At 45.6% G+C, this 26,903-nt stretch overlaps 1 protein-coding gene across 1 annotated transcript in view; it reads left to right on the top strand.

Moving 5' to 3' along the window:
• The window catches only part of TRIO (trio Rho guanine nucleotide exchange factor), a 236,019-nt gene that overhangs the window by 32,769 nt on the left and 176,347 nt on the right, over positions 1-26,903 (top strand). The window contains exons 7-10 of the mRNA XM_015416185.1: positions 884-1,015; positions 6,996-7,226; positions 18,062-18,184; positions 21,844-22,035. Of these exons, the coding sequence (XP_015271671.1) occupies positions 884-1,015; positions 6,996-7,226; positions 18,062-18,184; positions 21,844-22,035 (678 nt within the window). The remainder of the gene's footprint in view (positions 1-883; positions 1,016-6,995; positions 7,227-18,061; positions 18,185-21,843; positions 22,036-26,903) is intronic.

Genomic DNA, 26,903 nt, shown 5'->3' with positions numbered 1-26,903 from the left:
GTCCATTTGAATCTGCCTCTGTTTTGGAAGCACCCGTTCAGTACCATCTGTCTCTGGAGCAGAGCTTACCTCGCTTTTCATCCACCTTAAAACTGTTCCGGGGGCCCCTTCCCCGCTAATACCCAAATGAGAAGAGATTTTGACTGTTTCTGGTTCCCCAGTGCGAGTGCATCTTTGAAGAGAAATAAAAATAGAACGTGAAGGAGGAGTCTGGCGTGGATTAATTGAATTAGCCTCATTAATTGTTCCTTCTGCTCTATGCTTGGGTGCTTAATTGTAGTCCTTCCACTGCAGGAAAACAAGCTGTGAATCATAAGAGATCTTGTTGTGTGTGTGTGTGGTGGGAACAGGAAGGGCGTCCAGGTTGATGGCAGAGAATGCAGCTGAATCCTTTTAAGGTTTTGGATCAGTTTGGAACTGTCCTGTTCCACGTACAAATTGAGGTTTGGCCTCAAATCGTTTTAGTACTTCCATGTGTGTTTGTGTTTCATCTCCAAAGCCTCTCTCCAGTTAACAAGGAGGAATTCTCGCTTACTAAACTTTTTTTCACCTCTTCTTTTTCCGTAGCAACATAAGTTGGTATTTCTTCTTTGAACGTAACTATTTTAAGTTTTGGTGAAGTAGGATCAGAAAGAAGTGTAAATAAAGTAGCGTCTGCAGCTAAGTTAAAAAGGCTCAGAGCAATACTAAGCAGAAGTCAGTGGACTTAGAAGCCTGTAACTCTGTTTAGGATCGCACTATTATTTCTGGACTGCTGAGCCGTCTCTTCACAGATGAAGTCAGGCCAGCTGATGAAAAGTTTCGCTTTGGTGGCTTTTCCCGATCCTGATGCATGGCACTGAACGCCGTCTCTCAGTTGGCTTGTGTGCTCTTTTTCTTCCAGTACATGAGCAATGTGGATTCGTGGTGTAAGGCCTGTGGTGAGGTAGAGCTCCCCTCTGAACTGCAGGACTTGGAGGATGCAATCCATCATCACCAAGGCATCTATGAGCATATCACGCTGGCGTATTCTGAGGTAAGCAACCTTCTTTCCCCGTTTTAAATGGCTGTTTTCTAGCACTGAGAATAGAGGCCAGCTTCGCCTGCTCAGGGACACACTTGACATATACAAGCGTGACAGACGTGTGTCTGCACCCCGGAACGTTCATTGGAGAGCTGTGATTACCTGCAGGTCCCTGCTGCATGTACAATTCTTGGCAACGCCGGGCGTTCCTGTGCTACGGTGTGATGTGACATTATGGCTACCAGTTGTCCCGCTCCGAGGGTCGCAGACAGCATGGCCCGGGAGCTACAAGCCCCTGATCCCCCAGCACCACACGGAGGGACACCGCAACTCGTCTTACCTTGGCCGGCGAAAGGGGGAGACGGTGCGGGCTGTTACAAAGCACTCAGCCCCGGACGCGCCAGACAGCGAGACCGGGGCTCGCCCAGTAGACAAGGAGACGGGAGGTGGGGCGGCGCGGCAAGCACGCCAGGAGCCCTCCCCAAGAGAATAGAGGAGCAGGGTGGCGGCGGTAGCGCGGCACTGAGGCCGCCAAGACCGCCGCCAGCGTACCAACGCCCGTGCAGGGAGCGCTCCGTCGGCGTCTCCATTTATATGAAGGGGTGGGGCCAAGACCACGAGGGTGGAGGGGCGGTCCCGGAACGGGAGACAGGCGAATAAAAGGCGTGCATCAAGAGAGGGCCGGGGAGGAATGACACGCTGAGTCAGTAGGAGAGAGAGAGAGCCAGCGAGCCAAGAAGAGAGAGAGAGAGAGAAAAGGAGGCGCAGCGTGTGGGCAGAGGGACTTCTGGGGTGACCTTAACCCCGTCTCCTGCCGGTCTGAGGCCCTGCTCTTTCCCCCTTTTTGAAGACCCCTCCCGCCTCCTGGACCGCCCGTCTTGTCAAGGCTCAACTCTTCCCCCGACACTACGGCCACCGGGGGCGCTACTCCGCGGACGCAGGGGGGGCCTGACACCAATTATGCTGGACTGTGTCGTAAGCCAATTAAATAAGTGCCCAGATACCGTTACCTGCCTCTTGGATTAAAAGAATATATCCTTCACATTTTGTGAGAGGGAGAGCGAAGCGAAGCCTGTGTCACCTGTGTTCCCTGCCAATCTAACGCAGCCTACAGAGTTCACTGCGTTCTGCTGAGGTGCTGTGGGCACTTGGTCTTTATCCACGTTTGCCCGTCAGGGGGCTTTTCATGTGTTGCAGCCCTTCTCAGCACACCCCGCCAGCTTGCTTCCTGTATCGTCCTTTCTCTGTTTCCTGGTTAATGCGCATCCTGTGCATTTTCCTCCTCCCCCCCCCCCCCCCCCCCGTGTACTGCATCTTCCTAAAGCTGTTGCTGCGGCCTGGAGGGTAAGAGAGATGTCAGTTCTGTTGCTGTTGCCATCAAGTCGTTGTGCAGCAGGGAGAGCTGGAAGAATATCTTTACATTTCTTGATCAGGACCATGAAGAGGGCCTCTTTATTAAAATACAAGCCATTTTCTGTGGAACTGTTAAGTTTGTATCCTGGATAACAGAACTACCATACGAGACACATATCGAGGACTCCCTTTCTCTCTGTGCATCGTCTGTGCCAGTAATTTACCACCAGGTTTTGTCTCGGGTCCTTGGGCTTATGGAATAGGAGATACCAATTAGATATGTCACATGGCCCTCTCTCCCTTATAATTATTCAGAAATTATGTTTGCTGCATGTTCCTTGTTATGATGAAGGATGACTGTATTGCTTGCGCCTCCCAGCCTCATACTGGCTCCCATCACTACCATGTCAAGAAGTAGGAGCTGACACAGCGGTGGTGTTTTTTAATAACGTATTGATCTAGCAGAACAAAGTTTGAGTCCAGTGGCACCTTTAAGACCAACAAGGTTTTATTCAAGGTATGAGCTTTCATGTGAACGTAAGAACATAAGAGAAGCCAATGTTGGATCAGGCCAATGGCCCATCCAGTCCAACACTCTGTCACACAGTGGCCAAAAAAAGACCAGGTGCCATCAGGAGGTCCAGCAGCGGGGCCAGGATACTAGAAGCCCTCCCACTGTTGCCCCCCCCCCCACAAGCACAAAGAATAAAGAGCATCATTTGCCCCAGACTGAGAGTTCCTATCTATACCTTGTGGCTAACAGCCACTGATGGACCTCTACTCCATATGTTTATCCAATTCCCTCTTGAAGCCATCCATGCTTGTAGCTGCTACCACCTCCTGTGGTAGTGAATTCCATGTGTTAATCACTCTTTGGGTGAAGAAGGACTTCCTTTTATCCATTCTAACCCAACCACTGGGCAATTTCATTGAGTGCCCACAAGTTCTTGTATTGTGAGAAAGGGAGAAAAGTAACTCTTTCTCTACCTGCTCTGTCCCATGTATAATCTTGTAAACCTTGATCATGTCACCCCCCCCCCAGTTGTCGTTTCTCCAAGCTAAAGAGCCCCAAGCGCCTCAACCTTTCTTCATAGGGAAAGTGTCCCAACCCTTTGATCATTCTAGTTGTCCTTTTCTGCACCTTTTCCAGTGCTATAATACCCTTTCTGAGGTGTAGTGACCAGCATTGCACACAGTATTCCAAATGAGGTCGCACCATCGATTTATACAGGGGCATTATGATATTGGCTGATTTGTTTTCAGTTCCCTTTCTAATAATCTCCAGCATAGTGTTGGCCTTTTTTATTGCAGTTGCACACTGTTTCGACATTTTTATTGAGTTATCTACTACAACTCCAAGATCTCGCTCTTGGTCAGTCTCTGCCAGTTCGGATCCCATCAACGTGTATTTATAGTTAGGATATTTGGCCCCAGCGTGCATCACTTTGCACTTAGCCATATTGAACCCCATTTGCCATGCTGACGCCCACTCGCCCATCCTCGACAGATCCCTTTGGAGTGCCTCACAATCCTCACTGGTTTTCACCACCCTGAACAATTTCATGTCATCCGCAAACTTAGCCACTTCACTGCTTACTCCCATCTCCAAATCATTAATGTAGAAGTTAAAAAAGCTTCAGACCCAGGACTGAACCCTGCAGTATCCCACTGCTTACCACCCTCCACTGTGAAAATTCTGGTCCAAAACTCCTCACCTCGCTTCCACATGCAACTTCATCATGAATGGAGAATCTATGCCTCCTACTTGGAATCAGGCAAAAATAATAGTCATTCCTAAAAAAGATCATGATCTGACTAATCCGGGTTCCTACCGTCCTATCTCGTTATTAAATACCAACTACAAGATCTTCACAGCGACGTTGGCAACGAGACTCAACAAATTCATAGGATCTCTAGTACACACTGCTTTATCCCCAATAGGGATATCACTGACAATACAAGGAAGACTCTGGATCTCATACAGTATTGCCACGCAAATAACCCTGCCTGCTCGTTGATTCTTTTGATAGATGTTGAGAAATATTCGACACAGTAGAACCCATGTATTTAGAAACAGTTCTTCATAACTTTTTAGCAATAGTTCGTACTCTCTATCGCTCTCCAACAGCGCTTTTAGGCATCAATGACTCCACATCATCATATTTTACTTTATCCCGTGGAACTAGACAGGGATGCCCGCTATCCCCCTTTTATTTGCCCTTGCTTTTGAACCGCTCGCTCAGGCAATACGGGCACATCCTCATATCTATGGAATCCCTCTAGGCAAAGATCAAATCAAACTGAGTTTATTTGCTGATGATAGGGTAATCTATGTCTCTCAACCGGAACTTTCGCTACAACACATTGCACAGCTGCTGGACTCTTTCAGTTTAATAGCAAGCCTCAAGATCAACCATTCCAAAACCTTGCTCTACCCTCTCATTCTAAACAATTATCAGCAACAATATATCAAAAATCACTTTGACTACACATGGGTGTCAAAATCTTGGCAGTATCTCGGAATCCAAATACCGTTAAATCCGAAAGATCTCTTGAAAGTTTATTTCTTACCCCTAACTAAACTATTTACAGATCTTCAAAACAACAAAGCTTCGAATCTTTCATCTTGGATGGAAAGAATTCAAATCTTCAAAACCTTTATTTTACCAAAATGTCTTATCTGTTTAGGACCATTCCTATGGAAATACCTAAATCCTCATTCAAATCATGACAGTCTTTAACTACAACATTTATTTGGAACTCGAAATTACGTAGAGTTTCCTTTGATACGCTAAGAAGATCACAAAGAGCAGGTGGCCTAGCTCTCCCTGACTTATTACTCTACCATACTCTACCATACAACTTTACTAGGCCTACTAAAATTCTGTAGTTCTTCATTTCAAACAGACTGCAAAGTCATAGAAGAAACTTACCTGAACTCAACTCCTTTCCAATCTCTACTGTGGGAAACCCGATCGAAGCGACCGCCATCAATCTTCCAAAACATATTTCTTTCCAACTTAATGTCAACCAGGGATGAATGGAAAAGCAATTTAGCCCCATCTACTTCACCAATGGGGAGCTGCGGTGGCTCAAGTGGTTAAGACGCTGAACTGCAGGCTGTGGAAGGTCAGTAGTTCAGGAGTTCAAGACCCGGGTGCCGCAAGACGGGGTGAGCTCCTGTCTCTAGTTCCAGCTCCTGCCAACCTAGCAGTTCAAAAGCAAGAAATTGCAAGTAGATAAATAGGTACCGCTTTGGTGGGAAGGTAACAGCGTTCCGTGCGCCTTGGTGTTTAGTCATGCCGGCCACATGACCACGGAAACGTCTTCGGACAGCGCTGGCTCTTCGGCTTTGAAACGGAGATGAGCACCGCAACCCTAGAGTCAGATTCGACTGGCTTTCAAGCAAGGGAACCTTTACCTTTACCTTTACTTCACCAATGACAATCTTCACTGATCTATCTTGGTTTGCTCCTGGATGCTCGCGCTCAACCTATTCAACGTGGAAAGAGAACTAATTTAACAACTTCCATTCTATAATCACCAATAATTCAATTAGAGAGAAAAATCTGTTGGAAACCAAACATAACTGCTCCATACCATGGTTTGAATATTCACAGGTAACTCATTTGGTTAATTCACTGAAGATACACTCCAACCTCAGTAGACCACTCACCTCCTTCGAATGACTTTTGAAACTTAATCAGAACTCTTTTAAAAACTATATATCGTTTATATATAAGGAATTACTATCTTTTTACTCCAAAAAACCTCTAAACTATCAAGAGGCCTGGTAATCCAATTGTAACACTACCTTCACCCGTTCATGCCGCTAAGTTCAAGGTTCCTCAAAAATACTATGAAGTTTTTCAGTTTATGTAAACTTAACTGAACAGAGTTTCTACACTCATTATTACCTTATCTAAGTCTACTGTTGATATTTGTTATCACTGTATTTTGTTCTTTTTACTGTTTAAAAATAAAAAAACTTTAAATAAAAAAGACTGAATTTGCCTTTTTTGCCACCGCATCATACTGACTGCTCATATTCAGTTTACAGTCCACCCTTACCCCAAGATCTCTTTTGCATACACTACTCCCCAGAAACGTATCCCCCATCCAGTATTTGTGCTTGACATTTTTGTGGCCCAGATGTCATACTGTGCAATAATCTTCGTTGAATTGCATCCTCTTCGCAACTGCCCACTTCTCCACTTCTGCCCCACCCCCTCTGAAGTGGGGTTTATCCTGAGACTGGCTGTACCGGGAAAGATTAAGGTGGGTTGCCGTGTTGATCGGAACAACGTTTGAGTCCATTGGCACCTTTAAGACCTACAACGTTTAATTCCGGGTATCAGCTTTCCTGTACTTACACACAAAAGCTTCTACCAAGCATTAAATGTTGTTGGCCTTTAAAGGTGCCCCTGGACTCAAACTTTGTTCTGTACCTGGAAAGGAAACCAGGAGTCCCTCCTTGCACACACACACGGGGTTTTCTGGATTCTTGCTGTGATAAAAAAATAGTCATATGCTTGAGATGGATGTTTACTGGTCCCTACTTGGATATGTAAATTCAGATGCTTGAGATGGGATTGTAGCCTGCAAGTGCACACCTGGACTCTTTTCGTTTGCTATCCAGATGAGCCAGGATGGGAAGTCCCTGCTGGACAAACTGCAGCGGCCCTTGACTCCTGGGAGCTCTGACTCCCTGACAGCATCAGCCAATTACTCCAAGGCCGTGCACCACGTCCTTGATATTATCCATGAAGTTCTGCATCACCAGCGGCAACTGGAGAACATCTGGCAACATCGGAAAGTCCGCCTGCATCAGCGGCTGCAGCTGTGCGTGTTTCAACAGGATGTTCAACAGGTCAGTTCATTGCCTCAAGTGTCGGGGGATGGAGCATTGCAGATGCTTGCAAAATGTTTGTGTGTGTGTGTGTGTGTGTGTGTACATATATAGCGGCTGTCACCTTCAGTGACCTTTTATCAAGAAGGACGAGCAAAGTGTACTTTGATCCTCTTTCAGTTAGCGAAGGGCCACCTTGGGTGAGATTAAAGTCGTTATCGACCTTGTTTCGCTCAGTCACAAATGAAAGATGCCAAGAGCAAATTGAGAAGGATGTTAACTGCAGCTCAGTCGGTGGCTGCAAAGGGCGGAATCTGTAGCTGTTACTTTTGGAATCTCTGAAATAGATATAGATCTTTGCTGTAGATGAGGAACTGGCAAAATGCCGTCTGAGACGTCTCCCACACGGATGTTTTGCTCTGGTTTGGTGTCTGAACAGTAGTCGTTTCTTTGGATCGTCCCTACACATTGTCATCCCCTGACCATCCACTTTCCAGGTTTTCCTCCTTTTTTCTGTGCTCTTTTCTAAACCTTGTTCGGGACAAAGATCACAGTCAGAATGTGTTTGATATGCCATGCAGCTAGGAAGGTGTCCACTTTTGCATCTCCACCCACATTGGCACTAATTTCCTTGCCTCATTCCTTGCACCCCCCCGGATTCCGTTTCCCCCTACCACTGTCAGGCTTTCAAATAAATCAGCCATTAACGTATCACTGTGTGTTAATGATCTATCTGCTAGTTCCTGTTAAATCCCAGTTTAGTTTTTAGAAATCTCCGGCTCCTTAGTTTGTGGAGGTATCCCTTGTGTCTCTGCAATGAAAGCACGTAGAAACAGACTTTTACTAATGGAAGCTAGGTATTCGCAGGTGCTAGTAGAGAAATCGTTAAAATGCTATGGTGATAAGTAAATCGCCGTTTTTTAAAAAAAGCACAAAGCCCCTAATGGTCGGGGTCGGGTTAAGGGCAGCATGGACTGCTGAAGCAAGGAGAGTGAGGGGCAAATGTCATCCCAGGGGCTTCTGATGTTCCTGTGAATGCCTCTGCCTTTGCAGTCTCCATGAAAGCTCCTTGGGAAATGATCACCATGTGGCAGCAGCCTGATTCACAGGTAAGTATGCGCAGAGCCTTCGTGAGATGTGCAGCCGCCACAGTCTACAAGGGACTGCTTTGATGATGCCCAGGCTGGGCGGTGTGTACATGCTGTGCAAAGCCATGTATAGTCTACGCAGACTTGATGTGTTTTGGGTAAACACCGAATGTCATCCCTGCCCCCCAAGAAAGGCAACCCAATTCATGAAAGGCCAGTTCTTACTCAGCCAAAGGGGGCGGGGAATGAGGCACGAGTCACGGCTCTCAGTCCGGGGACAGCTGACCCAGGCAAGGATGCCGTCCCAACAAAGAGGTCCTGTAGGTGTGCAGAACGAGAGAACTTACAAAGCTGGGGTAGGAAAGAGCCAGAGTCCAGGAGCACCTTCAAGACTAACCAAATTTGTGGCAGGGGAGGAGCTCTCGTGAGCCACTGTTCCCTTGAAGGTGGTCCTGGACTCTGGCTCTTTTCTACTGCTGCAGACAGACTTACATGGCTGCCCGTCTTGGCCTATCTCCATGTTGGTGGGACGGGAATCTTCATCACTGCAGTTGCTGGAAAGTGCAGTCAGGTGATGTGGCCAGAGCCCAGCTGGCTTTGAAGCAGGAGCAAGGACCACCAGCGGCCCAGGGCTCTCTCAGGAGGGGAAGAAAGAACACTCCCACAAGGTGGCGCTGGTGTCTTCCACACGGGTTACCTGCCTGGAGTTCAGTGCTTTGGGGAAGTGGGTTTTTTTTTTCTTGCTTCCCCACAGCATCGTGGTGCATGTGTGTGCCTCCAGGGAATCCCCTGGCTCTTCTCCAGTCTTTCTCCAACCTGCTTTGCTCTGAAGGTCACAGTCAAGCCAGGAGGGCTGCCGTGTGTGCGTGCGGGGACGGGGGTCTGGATTTCCTGGCTCATTTTCTGGCAACCATTTTCCCTGACCCTGTTCCTGTGGCAGCCCTTTCCACTCACTCCCACTGTTATTGTTATTATTTTTAAAAAACCCTTCTCTTGTACAGATATGAAGGAAAAAGCCTGTCTTCAGAAGGGAAGGGGCTAGAGCAGTGGTTTCCAACCCCCCCTTCCCCCCCCCCGGTTTCCTGCACTCATCCTCACTGCCCCCTACCCTGCCCTATAAAAAAGCATTATTCAGAACAGCTGTTTGTACAACCCACGAAGGAAGATAATAACAATAAAATTCAAACCAGTAACAATTAATTGCACATTTATTCTAAATCAACTTAGAACTTGTTAATTTTATTCAACAAAATCGACTAACTTGATCCAGTGATACCAGCTTTTCCAAAGCCACATAATCATTTAGAAAGAATCTTAGATACCCTGTTTTGTAGGATCTGCCCTGTTCAGTAGATTCTTAATGCAACGGATGGGCTTTGATGAAGTGATACCTGCTTCCCAGGGTCTGATTTAAAGTCAGGTAGCAGAAGTATTAAATCACCACATATAGTAATCTGGAGTTGATTTCTTTGCTTGGAGAGAAGTTGAATGACCACACTAAAACCACATTCCACCAAATATAATGTTGGAAACACAACAAGGAGCTGCTTAACCATGGTCCTTCTGTAACCCAAACTCTTGGCACGATGTCTTAAACCTTGGCTTCGGCTCAACGATATTTTGCGGCTCAGTTAGTTCTCCTCCACTGCCCCAACTTCCTCAGTATCTGAAAATGGATTTATCACCCAGCCTGGTCTTTCCTTCGTGCAGCATCTCTCCAAGGGGTCACAGAAAACCTGCAGATCATCATCTTGTATCCCACCTTACTCTCCCCAGAGATGTGGTAGCCCTGAAAATCCACCTCACTCTTATGGAAAGTCTGGCGAACAACTGGTGTTCATACAGGGTTTCCAGTACCTCTCGCACCAAAGTCACATGAGAGGCCTTATCAGGCGAAAAATCAAGATATCGTCAAGATAAACTAGGATTCTAACAGGTGCTTGTGCAACACTTCATTGATCAAATTCATTTTTTTATGTTTTTTAAAATTACTTAAAATTAAACATAAATTCAATTTGCTTTCCAATATATCTTAATACAGAGAATCATCCAGTTCATATCATAGTCTTTCACCAATATTTAAACCATTTGCAATTTTTTTAACCAAATATACACTCGCAATCAGTAATTATCAAACACATTTTCATTTTTACCTTGTATAGTAAAAGTTAATTTCTCCATTTCTGCAACCTCGAGTAATTTATAAATGTAATCTTCTTTTGTTGGTATGTTTTCATTTTTCAAAAATTTTCCATATAAAATCCTTGCAGCTGTCAATATTTGCATAATTAAATATATATCAAGTTTCTTAAATGAATCAGGAATTATATTGAGTTAAAAAAATTCTGGCTTTAACAATATTTTCACTTCTAATATGTCCTCTATAACCCCTTTTATAAAAAATCAATATTTTTTTGCTTTTTTACATAACCACCATATATGAAAAAAATGTCCGTGTTTTGTTTACATTTCCAGCAGTTGTTTGATATGTTTTTATTATACCTGTTTAATCTATCGAGGAAATATGCCATCTATAGAACATCTTTAATATATTCTCTTTAAAATTGCTCGTCCGAACATATTTTATATACCTAAACCATACTTTGGACTATTCTTCTAATTCTATGTTATAACCTATATTCTGGGCCCAAGCTATCATTGATGGTTTTACCCATTCATCTTGCATTTTATAGTCTAACAAAAAATTGTATATTTTCTTAATAATTTTGTCTTTATTGTTTATCCATATCTCATCTAAACCAGTAGGTTTATCATAAAATCCAATTTTTTAATCTTTCGTCCATCTTGATTCTAGTTGTGTCTTTTCTCACCAAGTCAGATTAGTGTTTTGTTTTTTCAATATATCTTCTGTAATTAAGTTACCCTTGTCATCTAATAAGTCTTGGTATCTCCATTTGGAATATTTTATAACTAGTGTGGGTTTTACAAAAGCCTCTATTGGGGAAATCTAGGTATCTTCACATAATGTTTCCTTTTGATTTCTTCCCATATTTTATATAATGCGGCTCTTATTATGTGTTGCTTGAAATATCCAGATGATATCTCTTTTATACCAAATGTAGGCGTGCCAACCCATCATGAGATTGTGGCCTTCCAATTTTAGTTGTCTTATATTGTCTAAAATGATCCACTCTTTAATCCAGCTCATTGCTGCCGCCTTACAATAAAGAGTCCAAATTTATAAAAGACCCCCGGGGCCCCAGCTAATCCAGATAAATAAATGGCATAACCAGGTACTCAAACTGCACCAAAAGTGTGTTGAATGCCGTTTTGTGCTCGTCCCCCTTCTGGATGCGCACATGAAAATAAGCGTCTCTGAGATTCAGTTTGGTGAAGATTTTGCCTCTCGGGGCTTCATTTAAGAGGTCTTTGATCAATGGGACAGAGTAGGCATTAGTTGTAGAGACAGCATTTAAGCCCCGATAATCCATTCACAGTCTCAGCCCCCCATCCTTCTTCTTCTTCCAGAAGAGGATGGGCACTGCAAATGGCAAATGGCGAGGAGGCTGGTCGGATGAACCAACGGGCTAGGTTTTTATCAAGGAACTTCCACAGCTCCTCTTTTTCAGCCAGGCTCATGGCATATAACTTCCCTTTGGGCATTTTATGACCCAGTAAGATTATGGCACAATCAGAATTGCAGTGGGGAGGAAGTTTGTCTGCTTCGGTCTCCTCAAATACCTGGGCTAAGTCCCGGTACTAGCCTGGGATTGAGGTGTGCTCCTCCTGAACCAAGCATGCCCACTCCAGTAGAGCACCAGGCTCTTCTCCCCATTCACCATTCCATATATGAGCAGTGCATTTGGAGTCCAGGAAATGTAATGCGTCCGCACTCCACTCTATATAGGGACCGTGGTCTCTTAGCCAGGGGTTCCCCAACACCATAGAGAAGCGAGCCAGCAGGTTGATCACAAACGGCCACTGCTCCCAGTGGGGCCCCGTTCCCATAATCACCGGCACAGTCTGATATGTGCAAGGCTTCTTCATGGAGGAGCCATCCATTTGGGTGAAAATGAGGGGCTCAGGAAAGGTTTGTACGGGAACCCCCAACCCTGTCACTGTGGCTGGACTAATTAAGTCTCTCACACACCCAGAGTCAATCAGGGCCCTCACCCTCACTTGGGTTCCAATTTCTGGGTTCACTACTGATACAGTCACGAAAAACAATGGGGGGTGTTGCTCACTGAAAGTGGCGCCGACAATTTTCGGACCTGCTGGTTTGCATCTCTTACAGCAGGTCCCAGCCTTTTCCCGCTGGCTGGGCCATCTCATCTCCACTGGATGAAGCCCTGTCCAAGGCAGCATTCAGTTGGAGGACTCTTGGCTGCTTGGGTTGCACCTCTCCAAATTTCAACAGCGTCTCCGTGCTGCACCTCTCAGGAGCTTTTCCCAAAGGGGGGATCAGGTTGGCTGGGCAGAAGGTGGCATAGTGCCCCGGAGGGCCGCAGCGTACGCATACCCTTTGCTTCATATGCCACTCTCTCATGGGCTCCTTAGGCTTTGATCGCAGGCCTTTCCCCTCACCCCCTGGTGTCTTCAGGGTTGGCCTGGGGAGGTGCATTTTGATCAGGTTGAGTTGGTTCTCCGCATTGCTGGCCTCACAGATCCACCGAGCTAAAATCAATGGGTTGGTGGAGCTGAGGACCTTCTCAGTGATTTAGCCCAATATGATACTGCTCAATCAGGACCTCTTCAGACCATCCCTGCCCCTTAGCTGCATACATCTTGAACTCATCAGAAAATTCATGGACCATCTTAGTTCCTTGTCGCAAGGCTCATAGGCGGTTTGCGCCTTCTCTAATTCCTGGGGGTCTTCGTATTGCCTCCACAGGGACCTCATAAAAGCTGTCATGTCATGGATCTCAGGACCCCTAATGTTGTGCAGACCCACAAACCAATTAGCCACCCTTTCCCTCAGGTGTGACCCTATGTAGACCACTTGGTGCTCATCAGTAGCAAACCGAGGACCCCAGTCCCTCAGGAACTTGTGCACCTGCTGCATGTGCTGGCATAATTCCTCATACTGTGCCAGAAGTTCTCTCTGCACCCACCCGACTTGCATTTCCTCGCTCTTAGCTGCTTTGCCGTAGTCTTTCCCATACTCTTCCAGGTAGGGGCTACCATAGCGTTGGCTATAGGCAGGCAGTCTTGGGTCGGGAATTATCGCCTAGCTGTCTTTGGTGCAGCCCGGGGCATATGACCAGGAATAAGACTCTTGCCAGAATCTTCCCATTCGACCAGTATCACCACCCGCTGTCGTGGTCGTCACAGTGGTGGTGGGAATCGGTTCCTCCTCTGCGGTGGTAACCGGAACGCCATGGTTGGGTATGAGTCCGGGAACTATAAGGAGTTCGAACACTTTGTCAGACTCCTGCAGCAATCAGTTTCCAACAGCTTTCATTCAAAGAAGTAAAATGTATTGAGAATGTGAGAGTATGCAGATATCTTAGCCATTTCGTGTTAGATAAACGTGCAAAGCAAACAGTTATACATTGTTCAAGGGGACCCCCTGATGGCCCAGGGTCAATCAGAGGCCTAGTAGAAGCCCATCAAAGTAATGGTTTACTTTTCCCAAGCAAAATACTATACCAGGCACTGAAGGTCAGACAGAGATAATGGAAACTGAGAAGACACAGCAGAAAAGAAACTTAACATTCCAGAGTCACCCCAACTCCCATGGCAGCCAGGGCTCAAGAGAAGCCTAGCTGACGGTAAAAAAAGGTCATAAAAGCATCTCACTCAGTTGCCTTTTGATAGCCAATGAACTTCAGTGTTAAGTAGCCAATGTCCAATATGGTCATCTTTCTCAACACAGAGTTCCTGGAATAGTCAGTCATTGAGAGCAAGGGCTTTCATTTTATTCACTGTAGTAATGACAATGTGTAATGACTTGTGCAGATAATGAGTGAGGTTTTTTGCAACCAGATATTGGCAATGAATAACACAGTGAATGGCAGAGAGATTTGGCACTGCTTTTTTCAAGTAAGCAACACACCTGTGGTAGGGTCCGGACACTGATGGTGCTCCATCAGTTTTACAAGCAAGTCTGTTAGTCAGCGGAATTTCCTGGTCTTTGAAGAACTGCTCGACAACATGAAATATTGACTCCCCTTTAGTATCTGTTCCTAGTTGCCTTGCAAATAAGAACATTTGAGCCAAACATTCATCTTTTTAAAAGTGCACATAAGTAAGAAGCAAAGATTCATGGCCTGGCAAAGTTGACTCATCCAGCTTTAATGCAAATTCTGTTGTCCTTAGTACGCTGCACAATGTGTCTTTCCCATTTCCAGCCATTTCATCTATGCCTATTTGCACTGAATTGTTGCTGAGTGTAATCATCTGAAAAATATTGTGTAGTGACTTATGAAAAATAGTACTCAGAACCTCACTAACTGCTGGTAGGAGGAGTTCTTCGTCAATGGTTTTTGGCTTTCCAGACTTAGCAATTAATAATGAAATGTTGTATGATGCATGCAAACCATCAGTCCTTGGATTGTAAAAATTCGGGTGTTAAGATGAAAAATTTGGGTAATTGATGTGGAATTTAGGGTAATAATAAAATTTCTGCTATGTATATATAAATGTTGGGGGAAATTGGTTATATTTTCAGAAAATCAATGCACAAAATTGCTACATATTTAAAATAAGTTTTATAAAATTATAACATTCCATAGAATAATGCATGATTGGGAATATGTGTCTATATATCTGAAAATTTTTAAAAAAAATTGATGCTGGATCCTGGATAAGAAGAGATGGTTTTTATACCCTGCTTTTCTCTACTCTAAGGAGTCTCAAAGCACCTTTCAATCACATTCCCTTCCCCTCCCCTCCCCACAACAGGCACCTTGCGGGGTAGGTGGAGCTGAAAGAGTTCTGCAAGAACTGTGACCGGCGGTATGGAGGGGTGATCCTACACGTATGATGTATACGTTGGATGAAGCTCTGCACGGCAATACAAATGAAGCCGTCACTCCAGCGAGTGCCCTGTCGATCTGAAGGGGCCTCCTTTGCCCGTTCGCTTTTTAAAAGGGTTCTCTTAATGGGTTTCAGCTTGTAGACTGACTCATTGATCACTTGCTTGCCAAGGTGAATTGGGGGCTCTTGATACATATATGGATTCTGTGGGTCGCCTTTTTCTGAACGGAGTTCTGGTAGATTAATTTGAGGGGGGGAGGAACCCAAATAGGTTTGATTTAGTCAAAGAATTGACGGGGGTAATTTTGAAAATCTCACTGCTGTCAAGTTGATCTGCATAATCAGTTGTTTGAAAACAGTCACGGCTTGTCATCCTTGTGATTAGCTGTCAGTTGAATTAGGGTGTTTTTGAATCTGTCAACACTGACCGTGTGGGGAATGTAGGGACGTGGAGTGACGTGGGTTTTGTCAGTTCCTATTGTTGCACAAATGCGTCCTCTGTGTTTTATTTCCTGTTTTCTGGGGGGTAATATTTCTTCCCATGTGAATGGCGTGTATGTGGCATAACCTAACCTCTGTGGTAGATTAGCCTGAGATAAAGTAAGCTAGCATCCTGGTGGAGTGGGGATTTAAATCCAGGTCTCTGGAGTTCCAGTCCAAACATTACACCACACTGGTGCTACCTATAGATAATTTAAAAACAAACAAACCCTTTATGTGTATGTTTTCAGAAAATGGCTTTTTGTACTTTAAAGCACTGTCAGTCCCTGCATTAGAACAGAAATTGTGGTGGGTGATTTGCTAGGGAAACTTAAATGGGACCTGTTGAGGAGCTGAATTCCCCAGCAGGTATTTCTGTTCTCCAGCCCCTGAGTGTACAGCATTTATCTGGTTTGCCCAACAAGGCATGGACCAGCCCTTCAGTGCTTGGACAAGCTAGTGGTGTTCCAATACCTGTGAAGCAGTCTGCTGAAAATATTTATATGAAGAATATACTCACTTGCAAAGGACATTCTTTTGAGTATGCTTAGCAGGGGAATTTTTCAGTGGAAGAATTTGGGGCAGGTGCAGACGTAATACTTGGGATAGCCTAACTTTGTCATTGGGTTACAAATTCTAGTTTATGCAAAGCAAGAATAAAGGCCAGTGCCTAAGGAAGCCTTTTGTGTGATTAAAGATCAGTGAGAATTTCTGAGAAGAGGGAATGTGTGATTACGTAGCAATGTTCCCTCTGAGTTATGGAGTCTCGTGAGCAAAAATTCCGCATTGTGAGCTACTGGCATTAAAGTTGTGAAGAGCAATTTGGCTACTGCATCAATTAGTTTGCTGTGGAGCCTTCCTTCCTGAGCTAAGACAAAAAATGTGTGAGCCAGAGGCTAAAAACCTGTGAGCTAGCTCACACTAACTCAGCTTAGAGGGAACACTGGTAGCCAGCTCCTGATCTTCACACTTGGCTTTTTTTTTAAACTCATCATTACACTGAAACATGTGAAGACCTTTTGTTTAAGAGCTATATTCTTTGCAGGTAAAACAATGATGAGCAAACTTCCCCTGTTTTCTAATTTGAATAACTCCGGCTAATGCAAAAGACTTTTGTTACAGAAATCCAGGGGGGGGAATCTGTAGAAAGAAGGTTTGCCTGATGGCTGTGTAATTTCTGACAAATATAAGCAGAAATGGAATGTCTGATGAATGAGGCCGTAGTGTTTGTAGACTCCAGGGTGAAAAGTTGGCTCGCAATTCCTGAAAATATTACTTAGGTTTGAACTGAACACCATTTTGAAGAAAGACCTTTTGAGTTATACTGAAGCTTGCCAGAATGATACATCTTTGGAGAATTTGGAGAATAGTGGAACATCTTGCTTCCATTACTGCCTCAATTACAATAGTAGTGATGTGTATATTGGCTTCAGATCCCAGAATTTTTAGTTGCTGAGTGAATCCTGATTAGTGTACTCCTTAGGACCTAATGTGAATTGAAATCAGAGTTTTTGCCTGATGGTATAAGTTAAACCTTGGATTTGGTCTTTAGGAGTGATGGGGAATGCTCTCAGGAATGGGATAAAAATTACACTTCAGTCGTTTAAAAACTTTCTACTTCAGGGAACCCTTTCCATGCGAGCTTTTCTGGCAAGGAACCTTTCCATGTACACCAAGGAATTTCCATGCATTACAAAGAATGCTGGGTAATATTTTAAGCCATCCATTGTATGAACTGAGGGTGCATCTTGGTCTATTCTCCAGCATCCTAAGCAACCCACGAGGATTCCACATGGAGTGCCGGCCAGGCCTGTTGGTGCCCACTGTTGCTCTTTGTAAACTGGGAATGCTTCTTGGAAGCACTGAATAAGTCGTAGGAACACACTAGATACTGTGCGCCGTCTTGTTGAAGCACAGCATCCCTGAGCCAGGGTTCATCTAGAATGGGACTCGATAATCACGGGGGTTTTATATCAAGATGGGCGGCCCAGTCAGTCTGTCTGCAGCAGTAGAAAAGAATGAGCCCTGGAGCCCTTCAAAGACTAAGAGTCAGGGCTCACTTTGAAGAGAGCGGTGGCTTGTGAAAGCTCATCCCCCGCCCTTGCTCTTTTCTGCTGCCACAGGGGTTTTGTTTGCTGTTAACTCATTGTTTAGTTACATGATTTTAATGTTACCTTTGTTGAGCTTTCAGGGTGGGATGGGGAAGTAACCCAAAAGTGATACCTGTTGACTGTGATCCATGACTGTTAAGATCAGCCAAACCTGTTTTTACTGCAGTGTGGTAGCAGTTGTGTGGAGCATCCCATGCGCAGGCAACTGAGATTGGTTTATGCTGGCTTTTCCCTACAGGTGCTGGATTGGATTGAAAACCACGGGGAAGCCTTCCTTAGCAAACACACCGGGGTTGGGAAGTCACTGCATCGAGCCAGAGCACTGCAGAAGCGTCACGAGGACTTCGAAGAAGTAGCTCAGGTAGGCCCTGTCCGTGGCATCAGCTTGGTCTGGGTGCTTAATTTGTAAGGATGCCCCCGGTCCCACGTTCTGTTTGAGACACGGAACAATATATATTCATGGAGCACAACACTGGCTTTTGGTTATTTTGCTCCTGCAATTTTGTGTCTGCAGTTGGATACGATAAACTGCAGCCTCATTGTCTGCACCTTATCACTAAGTGCCAGTTTTTCATTCAAAAGCAGGGAATTGCACATTTGGGAAGACAGCTTGTGTATCGGTGCACTTTCCCTCCCCACACTGTAAAGCAGAGCAGTTTTTTACCTTAGCATGGAAGGGATCCTATTAATGGCTTATATGTTTTGGATTCTGAAGCTGTTCCCCAGATTTTTGCCTGGGGGAAATTGGAAATTCGGAGGGAAATTTGAAGATAATGCTTCTGAAATATAATGCAGAGTAACAGTGTAAAAAGAATCAGCAGCTGCACATGGGGCTTAACTCAGGTAACAGGGTTGGGGGTCCCGGTACAAAGGCTGCCTGAGCCGTTGATCTTTACCCAAATGGATGGCTCTACCATGAGGGAGCCCTGCAAGTATCGGACTGTGTCCCTCATCATGGGGACAGGCACCCACTGGGAGCAAAGAGCCTTTGTCATCAACCCTTATGGCCTGTTTTTCCATGAGGTTAGGAAGCCCTTGGCTCGGGGCTCATGACCCTTACATTTAATAAACTCAAAGCGTTATTCACGTCTGAACCCATTCTTTGTCATCCAGATGAAAATAAGAAGTTTATTGTGCAGGTGGATGCTTCAGAAGTTGCTATGGGGGGTCATATTGCAGGAAGGTCCAGATGGGCGGTTACACCCCCTTGCTTATGTGTCAAAGAAATTCAACTCCACTGAACGGAATTGGGCAGTATGGGACAAGGAAGCGGTGGCCATTCAGTTGGCTCTGACCACCTGGCGCCATTGGTTGGAGGGGGCGTGGGTCCCATTTGAAGTCTGGACCGATCATAAAAACGTAGAAGCCTTGTGTACCCATCAAAACCTCAACACCACCAAGCAACTCAGGTGGGCGGAGTTTTTTCCAAGTTCTGCTTCACCCTCCATCACTTCCCCGGGAAAGAGAACTCTCTGGCAGATGCCTTCTCATGCCTCCCCCACCATGACAGTCAGAGGGAGGAGATAGTGGACTCCATGTTCACGCCCTCTGGATTGGGAGGGGCAGTGCTAACCCACAGTCAGGCAAAGGCGGGGTCTGGTGGGGGGGGGAGAACCATCGCACGTCAAATTCAAGGTGGCATTTTCTAAGGCAAATGAGGAGGAAACCGCAGCTGATGTATCTTTCCAGCAGGGACCTAACGGTTGTTGGTATCGGGGGTGGGCAAACTGTTCATACCGAAATCTGTAGGGATGGTGTCAGAAAGGCTAAAGTGCAGATGGAGCTGAGGCTTGCGAGGGATGCTAAAAACAACAAGAAAAATTTCTATGCCTATGTTTGGAGCAAAAACAAGAACAGGGATGGGGTAAGCTCATTGCTAGGGGAAGATGGTCAAGCCTTAACAAGGGATGAAGACAAAGCGGAATTACTCAACTCTCACTTTGCATCAGTCTTTAACCATAAGGCGAGCTGTATGCAAACTGAAGAATGCAGGGCATATGAAGGAAGGAGAAATTGCCAGTTCAGAGTAAGTGAGGAAATGGTTAGAGAGCATCTAGCTGCCTTAAATACTTTCAGGTCTCCAGGGCCGGATGGCTTGCATCCCAGGGTGCTAAAAGTAATTGCAGATGTTATTTCAGAGCCTCTGGCTCTAATCCTTGAGATGTCCTGGAGTACTGGTGTTGTGCCGGAAGACTGGAAAAGAGCAAATGTTGTCCCTATCTTCAAGAAGGGAAAAAAGACAGACCCGGGAAATTACAGGCCTGTCAGTTTGACATCAATACCTGGGAAAATTCTACAGCAGATTATTAAACACTCTGTCTGTGAGAACCTTGAACGGAATAAGTTAATTGGTAGTAGCCAGCATGGGTTTATCAAGAATAAGTTATGCCAGACCAACCTTATCTCCTTTTTTGACAGAGTTACCAAAATGGTTGACTCTGGCAATGCTGTGGATATAGTGTATCTAGATTTCAGTAAAGCATTTGACAAAGTTTCTCATGATATCCTTGAGGATAAGCTGGTTAGGTGTGGGCTGGATGGTGGAACCGCTGGATGGATTCATGGTTGGTTGAAAAATCATACCCAACGAGTGCTCGTAAATGGCTCTGCGTCTACGTGGAGGGAAGTCTCGAGTGGAGTGCCACAGGGCTCGGTCCTAGGCCCGGTGTTATTCAATGTTTTTATAAATGTCCTGGAGGAAGACATAGAGGGGATGCTTATCAGATTTGCAGATGACACGAAGCTGGGTGGGACGCACCCTATAATAGTTGTTTTGTCCAGTGAGCGAAACACCTTGTGTGTGTCGTGGCCAGACCTCTCCGGTTAGCGGAAGTAAACACATTCCCTTGCTGGAGTCGTATAGTTTACATCACAGTGTTTGAAATGTTTATGGGGGGGGGGTGCCGCTGAATCAAGATATAATCACATCATCATCATTGCAGTTGCATGAGGACAAGTAGTTATAAATGGCACACTTTCGATTGATTGGTTTCTGTATTCTGCCCTCCCGCCAAAGACGTCAGAGTGCTGGCACCGTCGCCTCTCACCTGCTTCGCGCGCTCACTGGGGCTGCGAGAGAATGCCTTTTGCCCTTAGCAGGGCTCGTAGCTGGGCAGGGATTTGAACCCATGCCGCCCGTATTCAAGCCCCACACCATCCCCTGCATCATTCTGGTTCCCGTTTTCTAGAGATGGCTTGAAAAGATGGTTTGGTAGTGTCTTTTGTTGTTTCCAGTTAAATGCCATCACAAACTGTGGAACGGAGCCAGAAAATTACATTTAATAAAATAGAATATTAATTCCATAGCCCCAGTGAGTTTTGAACAGACCCGTCAAGAGACATATATTTTTACTTTGGCTGTTGCTGTGAGTAGAGCCAGCTCTGGAGGCTTCTGCATCCCAAAGGGAAGAAAATCTTTCATTTGATTTTTTGACAATATATGCAGAATTCCTGTATGGTCAAAACAGAACCTGCCAACCTAGCAGTTCGAAAGCAAGAAATTGCAAGTAGATAAATAGGTACCACTTCAGTGGGAAGGTAACAGCGTTCTGTGCACCTTGGTGTCTAGTCAGGCTGGCCACATGACCATGGAGATGTCTTTGGACAGCGCTGGCTCTTCGGCTTTGAAACGGAGATGAGCACCGCAACCCTAGAGTCGGATTCGACTGGCTTTCGAGCAAGGGAACCTCTACCTTTACCTTTTACAAAACAGAAATAGCTCTTCTGAGCCCTCTGGATTCGACTCTTGTGTGTCTACCTGGTACGCTGGTACCAATTAACTGTTTCAGTAGTGATGGTTTAATGTTAGGCATTAATCTGCTGTAATGTGATCAAGCTGCAAACATTTAAAAGGGTTGAACACAGTTAACCATGTGAGGATTAGGGTAAAGGGGCATAGACTTGCTGGATCACACGCTGTCAATGTGTCCTGTTGTAGGTGTATTGAGAGATGACCATCTGTCTAAATGCTTGATTGCAGAAGTCTTTACAATTATTTTCTCTTCTCCCCCCCCCCCCCAGAACACATACACCAATGCAGACAAATTACTAGAAGCCGCTGAGCAACTGGCGCAGACGGGAGAGTGTGACCCCGAAGAGATCTATCAAGCGGCCCATCAGCTGGAGGACCGGATACAGGACTTTGTTAGGCGCGTGGAGCAGCGCAAGATCCTGCTGGACATGTCCGTATCTTTCCACACTCACGTTAAAGAGGTAAGTAAACAATAAAACATAAAAGGCAGTAAAAGTGCCACATGGTTTACACCATGCATTTTAAGCTAGTGTCAGACTAGCTAGAGCTGTGGTCACCAACCCAACTGGGATTCTAGGGAACTGTAATAGGAACAGGTGTCCAAGGCAGTTTCAGTGTGATTAGCCTTTGTAGGAGAGATATTCCCTTCTATAACAGCTACACAATTTGTGTGCTCTTGTAGGAGGAAATCTCATAGTGAAATGGAAGCGACATGGGTTCCGTAGGAAGGTATTGAAGTGGTTCCATCAATTTGTGTGGCTGTGATTCTTGGTATGTTGATAGGCCTTATAACGTCCTGTGCACATGGATGCAGTCAGAATCTTGTCCTTCATTCCGTGGTAATCCTTAAGGTTTATGATGAATACCCTGCATTTTGAATTGTATTAAATTGTACTGGAAACGTAACTTTAAAATTTTCGTCTGTTTTTGCCACTGGGGCAAGATCACAGTTCAAAGAACCTATGCAGATGTGGTACAGTTTCCTTCAGTTTTATGCACACCTGCTCTTCCCTCCCCGTAAAGCACGAGATTCAGGATCACGTGTGGTTGGTTGGGTGTTACTTTGGGGGAAGGGCTTGTGGGCACAGATCTAGCACATGTGACCATGACCAACTAGCAAATTTGTGCCGGCTCCTGTTCAGTTATGCAGATGTCCACCAGATCTGGGGCTGGGGCTGTCCGACTTGCCCATCATGCGCAGTCTCTGTAGAAGAAGTTGCTTCTTACTGGCACAGCAAAGGATCACTCGTGTAGGTGAAGCGTCGGATGTTCTTAGAAAGGACACCTATGCAGACTTCCACTGCAAACTTAGCCAAGTTTGATTAAAATGTAGTGTTATTTTGTAGGAACAAACTATTGCTCGTGCTCCTTCTCTGTCATGGAATTGCAAATTAGTTTATTTTAAAATTACAGTACTTCACCATGGCCCTTTCTGTAAACCTTGGCACATACCCACTTTCTGTCTGTCATATTTCTTGCCCTGCAATTTATGTAACGCGCATGGCAAGTCTGACTCCAAGTCAAAGAAGCTTTTAGTATCTTTTCTGTGCCATAGCTGGATTTGTTTGCACACTATTTACTAGGAATCTTTAGAGATTTGTGAATGGCCACCTCCCTGCGGGGGAATGCTCAGAGGTTTGAGTGATAGGTAACTATCACTTGAATTGGGTGGGCATCTACCAAAATGCTTCCCTCACTGGAGACACAAAGCAGCTTACAGCATTATCCTCCCCTCCTCTGTTTTATTTTCACAACAACAACCCTGTGATGTGGGTTAGTCCGAGAGAGAGTAACTGGCCCAACGGCACCCAGTTTACTTCCATTGTAAGGTAGGGACTTGAACCTCCATCTCTAAGGTGGTCCTCTGATGCTCTGACTACTACACAATACTGCCTCTTTTTAGGTTGTTTTACTGTGCTGCATTTGGATAAAAAGTGGGCAGTGTGTCAAGTCACAAACAGCACAGGTTGTTCCTTTTATAACAAAATTTCCACAGGGACATGAAAAGAGTCCCTTCACTTAAACACTGAGGAGTCGCCCCGTTGGATGAGGCCAAAGGACCATCTAGTTCAGGATTCTGTTTCCAGCAAAGGTCAGCCGGCTGCCCCCGGGAAGCATGAAGCAAAATACATTCGCTCCTTGGCCCTTGACGCTTGGAGAGACGCCTCTGGTCACTGACCAGCTGAGGTTTCCAGGGTGTCATAGACTATGAGGTCATAACAGAATTCCTCAGGCGGCTATAAAATTGATCTCTGGGGTGACAATCAGGGGAGAAGCCCAGCAGGACGACTTGGTATCCCATCTCTTGAAACGTAAGAGAATAAACTGCCCTTACTTGGTACCTGTAGAACAAAAGTTTGAGTCCGGTGGCACCTTTAAGACCAACAAAAGTTTAATTCTGGGTAGAAGCTCTCGTGTGCAAATTAAACTTTGTTCTATTGCTTCAGACCGACATGGCTACTTACCTGAATCTGTTTTCATGGTCAGTACCTGTAAACTGTCAAAGCATGTGGCCACCAAATCACAGAATCCTAGAGTTGGAAGGGACCTCTGGGGTCGTCTAGTCCAACCCCCTGCACCAGGCAGGGAATTCACAAATGCCTCCCCCCCCCCCCACACACACACGCAGTGACCGATGCTCCAAATGCCCCTGCAGGGGGGATTTCACAACCGGGAGTGCTACCAAGGAGGAAGCTGTGTTCCTCATCAGTACCCACCTAGCTACTGCAGGTGAAGATCATCCAGAGCGGGGCCTGTAATAGAGCGCTTTGAGGACAGTTAGTTCTTATGGAAGTCGGTAGTCCTTCAGATATCCTGGTTCCAAGCACCTTGAATTGTCTTCAGAAACAAACTGGTAGCTAGTAGCACTCCTTAAAACCAGCGGACTGTTTTCAGTGGATGATCTGGCCACTGGGTTCTGAAGCAGTTGACCTTTCCGGGGGGTCTGCGAGGGCAGTCCCATGCAGTTGCAGTAATAGGATCTAGGGGTCATCAGGGGATCAAGTCCAACCAGTGCTCCTGCTAAGCTGCGGAGTCTTTTGAGCAAAAAATCTACTTTGTGAGCGACTGGCATTAAGGTGGTGAGCCAGTGATTTGGCTGCTGCATCAGTTAGTTTGGTCTGGAGCCATCCCTTCCTGAGCTAAGGCAAAAATGTGTGAGCCGGAGGCTAAAAAACTGCGAGCTAGCTCACACTAAACTCAGTTTAGGGGGGACACTGAGCCCATCTCTTTCCCAGAGGGTTCGCAAGTGGCACACAAGATTTAGGAAGAGAACACAATGCCATATAATAGAAGCCACCCAGGGCCTTCAAAATAGACTGGATCTAACAACGTCCCCAGAGCTGGAAATCTGATTTTCAGGGAAGAGTGCAGCACTGTCCCAAACAGGTTAAGCGTCATCTTCCAGGTCTGTTGAGCATAGTGATACATTGGGAGACCGCTAGGAAGACCTTCCTCTTGAAAATATCTGAAACCGCTTTCCATTCTTGATCCCTCTGAGGTACACAAGAACCAAGTTTGAGATTCTTTTAACCTCCACACCACACGGGCTCTCTCTCGCCATGCTGGTTAGAAGGTGAGACAGGGTCTAAGAGGCCCAGGGGCAACATCCTCCCTCCACATCCCACCTAAGTGAAGGCGAGCAGGGGCCTAGTCTCCTGAGTGGTCAAGGGGAAAGCTCTCGGGTGGGGGTGGAAACGGCTGTCCAGTCGCAGCTGACTGGTGGCGACCCCTGGTGGGGTTTTCCGGGCAAGAGGCCTTCGGAGGTGGTTGGCCCTGGCCTGCCTCGGCCTAGCGACCAACTTCCCTGGCGGTCTCCCATTGAAGTACTAGCCGGGGCTGGCCCTGCTTAGCTTCTGAGATCTGATGAGATTTTGGGCTACCTTGGGCTGTTCTTTGACTTAGGAAGTACTTACAGCCAACTCCTGCAGGAAGACTTTGACCATAGGGAGGATACCCACGGATGAGAAGTGCTTGCCATGTACACTGCCAGTAGGAAGTATCTCAAGGAACTAGACTTAAACCGTCTGCTCCGATGGTACACATTAAAGAGTAAAAATGGGAGGAGAGGCTTTGATGGCGGATACAATCAGCAGTGATTCATGAACTTTGGGAAGTCTGCACAGATGTGCTGGAATGGTGCCTAGATCTCCCCCCAGATACTACCACTCAGTGCAGAGAAATGTTTTTCCTCTTGTTTCTGCCTCTCATTTCCTAAACCATTTCCTTGTCCCTGCTGTGCTTGCAATCCGTGGTATTTTTAAGAGGATATGTTCTAGTCTACGAACTGAAGAGAGAACTTCAGCCTATGTGACGCCACCATGACTGTGTGTGCCTGGTGGTGTCTTTGAGAGTGAGGGCGGTGTAGTAGCCTGGTGAGTGGGATTTGCGTGGGGGAGACATGGGTTCAGAACCTGCTTAGCAGTACAGGTTATAGAATGTCCGAGGATCACATTCTTACTGGTGTCATATCTTCATAGGGTGATTCATGTTGGTCTGAAGCAATAGAACAAAGTGTGCATGCACATGAAAGCTTGTACCCTGAATTAAACTTCGTTGCACACACACACACACACACACACACACACACGAAAGCTTGTACCCAGAATTAAACTTTGTTGCTTGCACACGAAAGCTCGTACCCAGAATTAAACTTTGTTGCGTGCACACAAAAGCTCGTACCCAGAATTAAACTTTGTTGCGTGCACACAAAAGCTCGTACCTAGAATTAAACTTTGTTGCTTGCACACGAAAGCTCGTACCCAGAATTAAACTTTGTTGCTTGCACACGAAAGCTCGTACCCAGAATTAAACTTTGTTGCTTGCACACGAAAGCTCGTACCCAGAATTAAACTTTGTTGCGTGCACACAAAAGCTCGTACCTAGAATTAAACTTTGTTGCTTGCACACGAAAGCTCGTACCCAGAATTAAACTTTGTTGCGTGCACACAAAAGCTCGTACTTAGAATTAAACTTTGTTGCTTGCACACGAAAGCTCGTACCCAGAATTAAACTTTGTTGCATGCACACTTTGTTGCATGCACACGGAAGCTCATACCCAGAATTAAGCTTCGTTGGTCTTAAAGGTGCCACTGCACTTAACCTTTGTTCTGTTGCTTTGTAGGGTGAATTTCCCCTCTGAGTTTCTTTTTGTTTCCTGGAGGATGGATCGGAATCAGATATGGATGCACAGCCTGCCTTGTCATGAACTGTGTGTTTGTTACAGAGGATTGTGGAGGATTGCTTTGAACATTTAAGCACTGTGTAAATATTAAGTAGTAATTACTGTTGTTACCGGATGGGCTTCTGTTTGCATTGGCATTATATCCTG

This window comes from Gekko japonicus, unplaced genomic scaffold (assembly GCF_001447785.1).
Source record: "Gekko japonicus isolate JY-2015 unplaced genomic scaffold, Gekko_japonicus_V1.1 scaffold502, whole genome shotgun sequence".
NCBI classification, from domain to species: Eukaryota; Metazoa; Chordata; class Lepidosauria; order Squamata; family Gekkonidae; genus Gekko; species Gekko japonicus.
The sequence above is the reverse complement of the archived record's forward strand: the minus strand, read 5'-3'. Positions and strand labels throughout refer to the sequence as shown.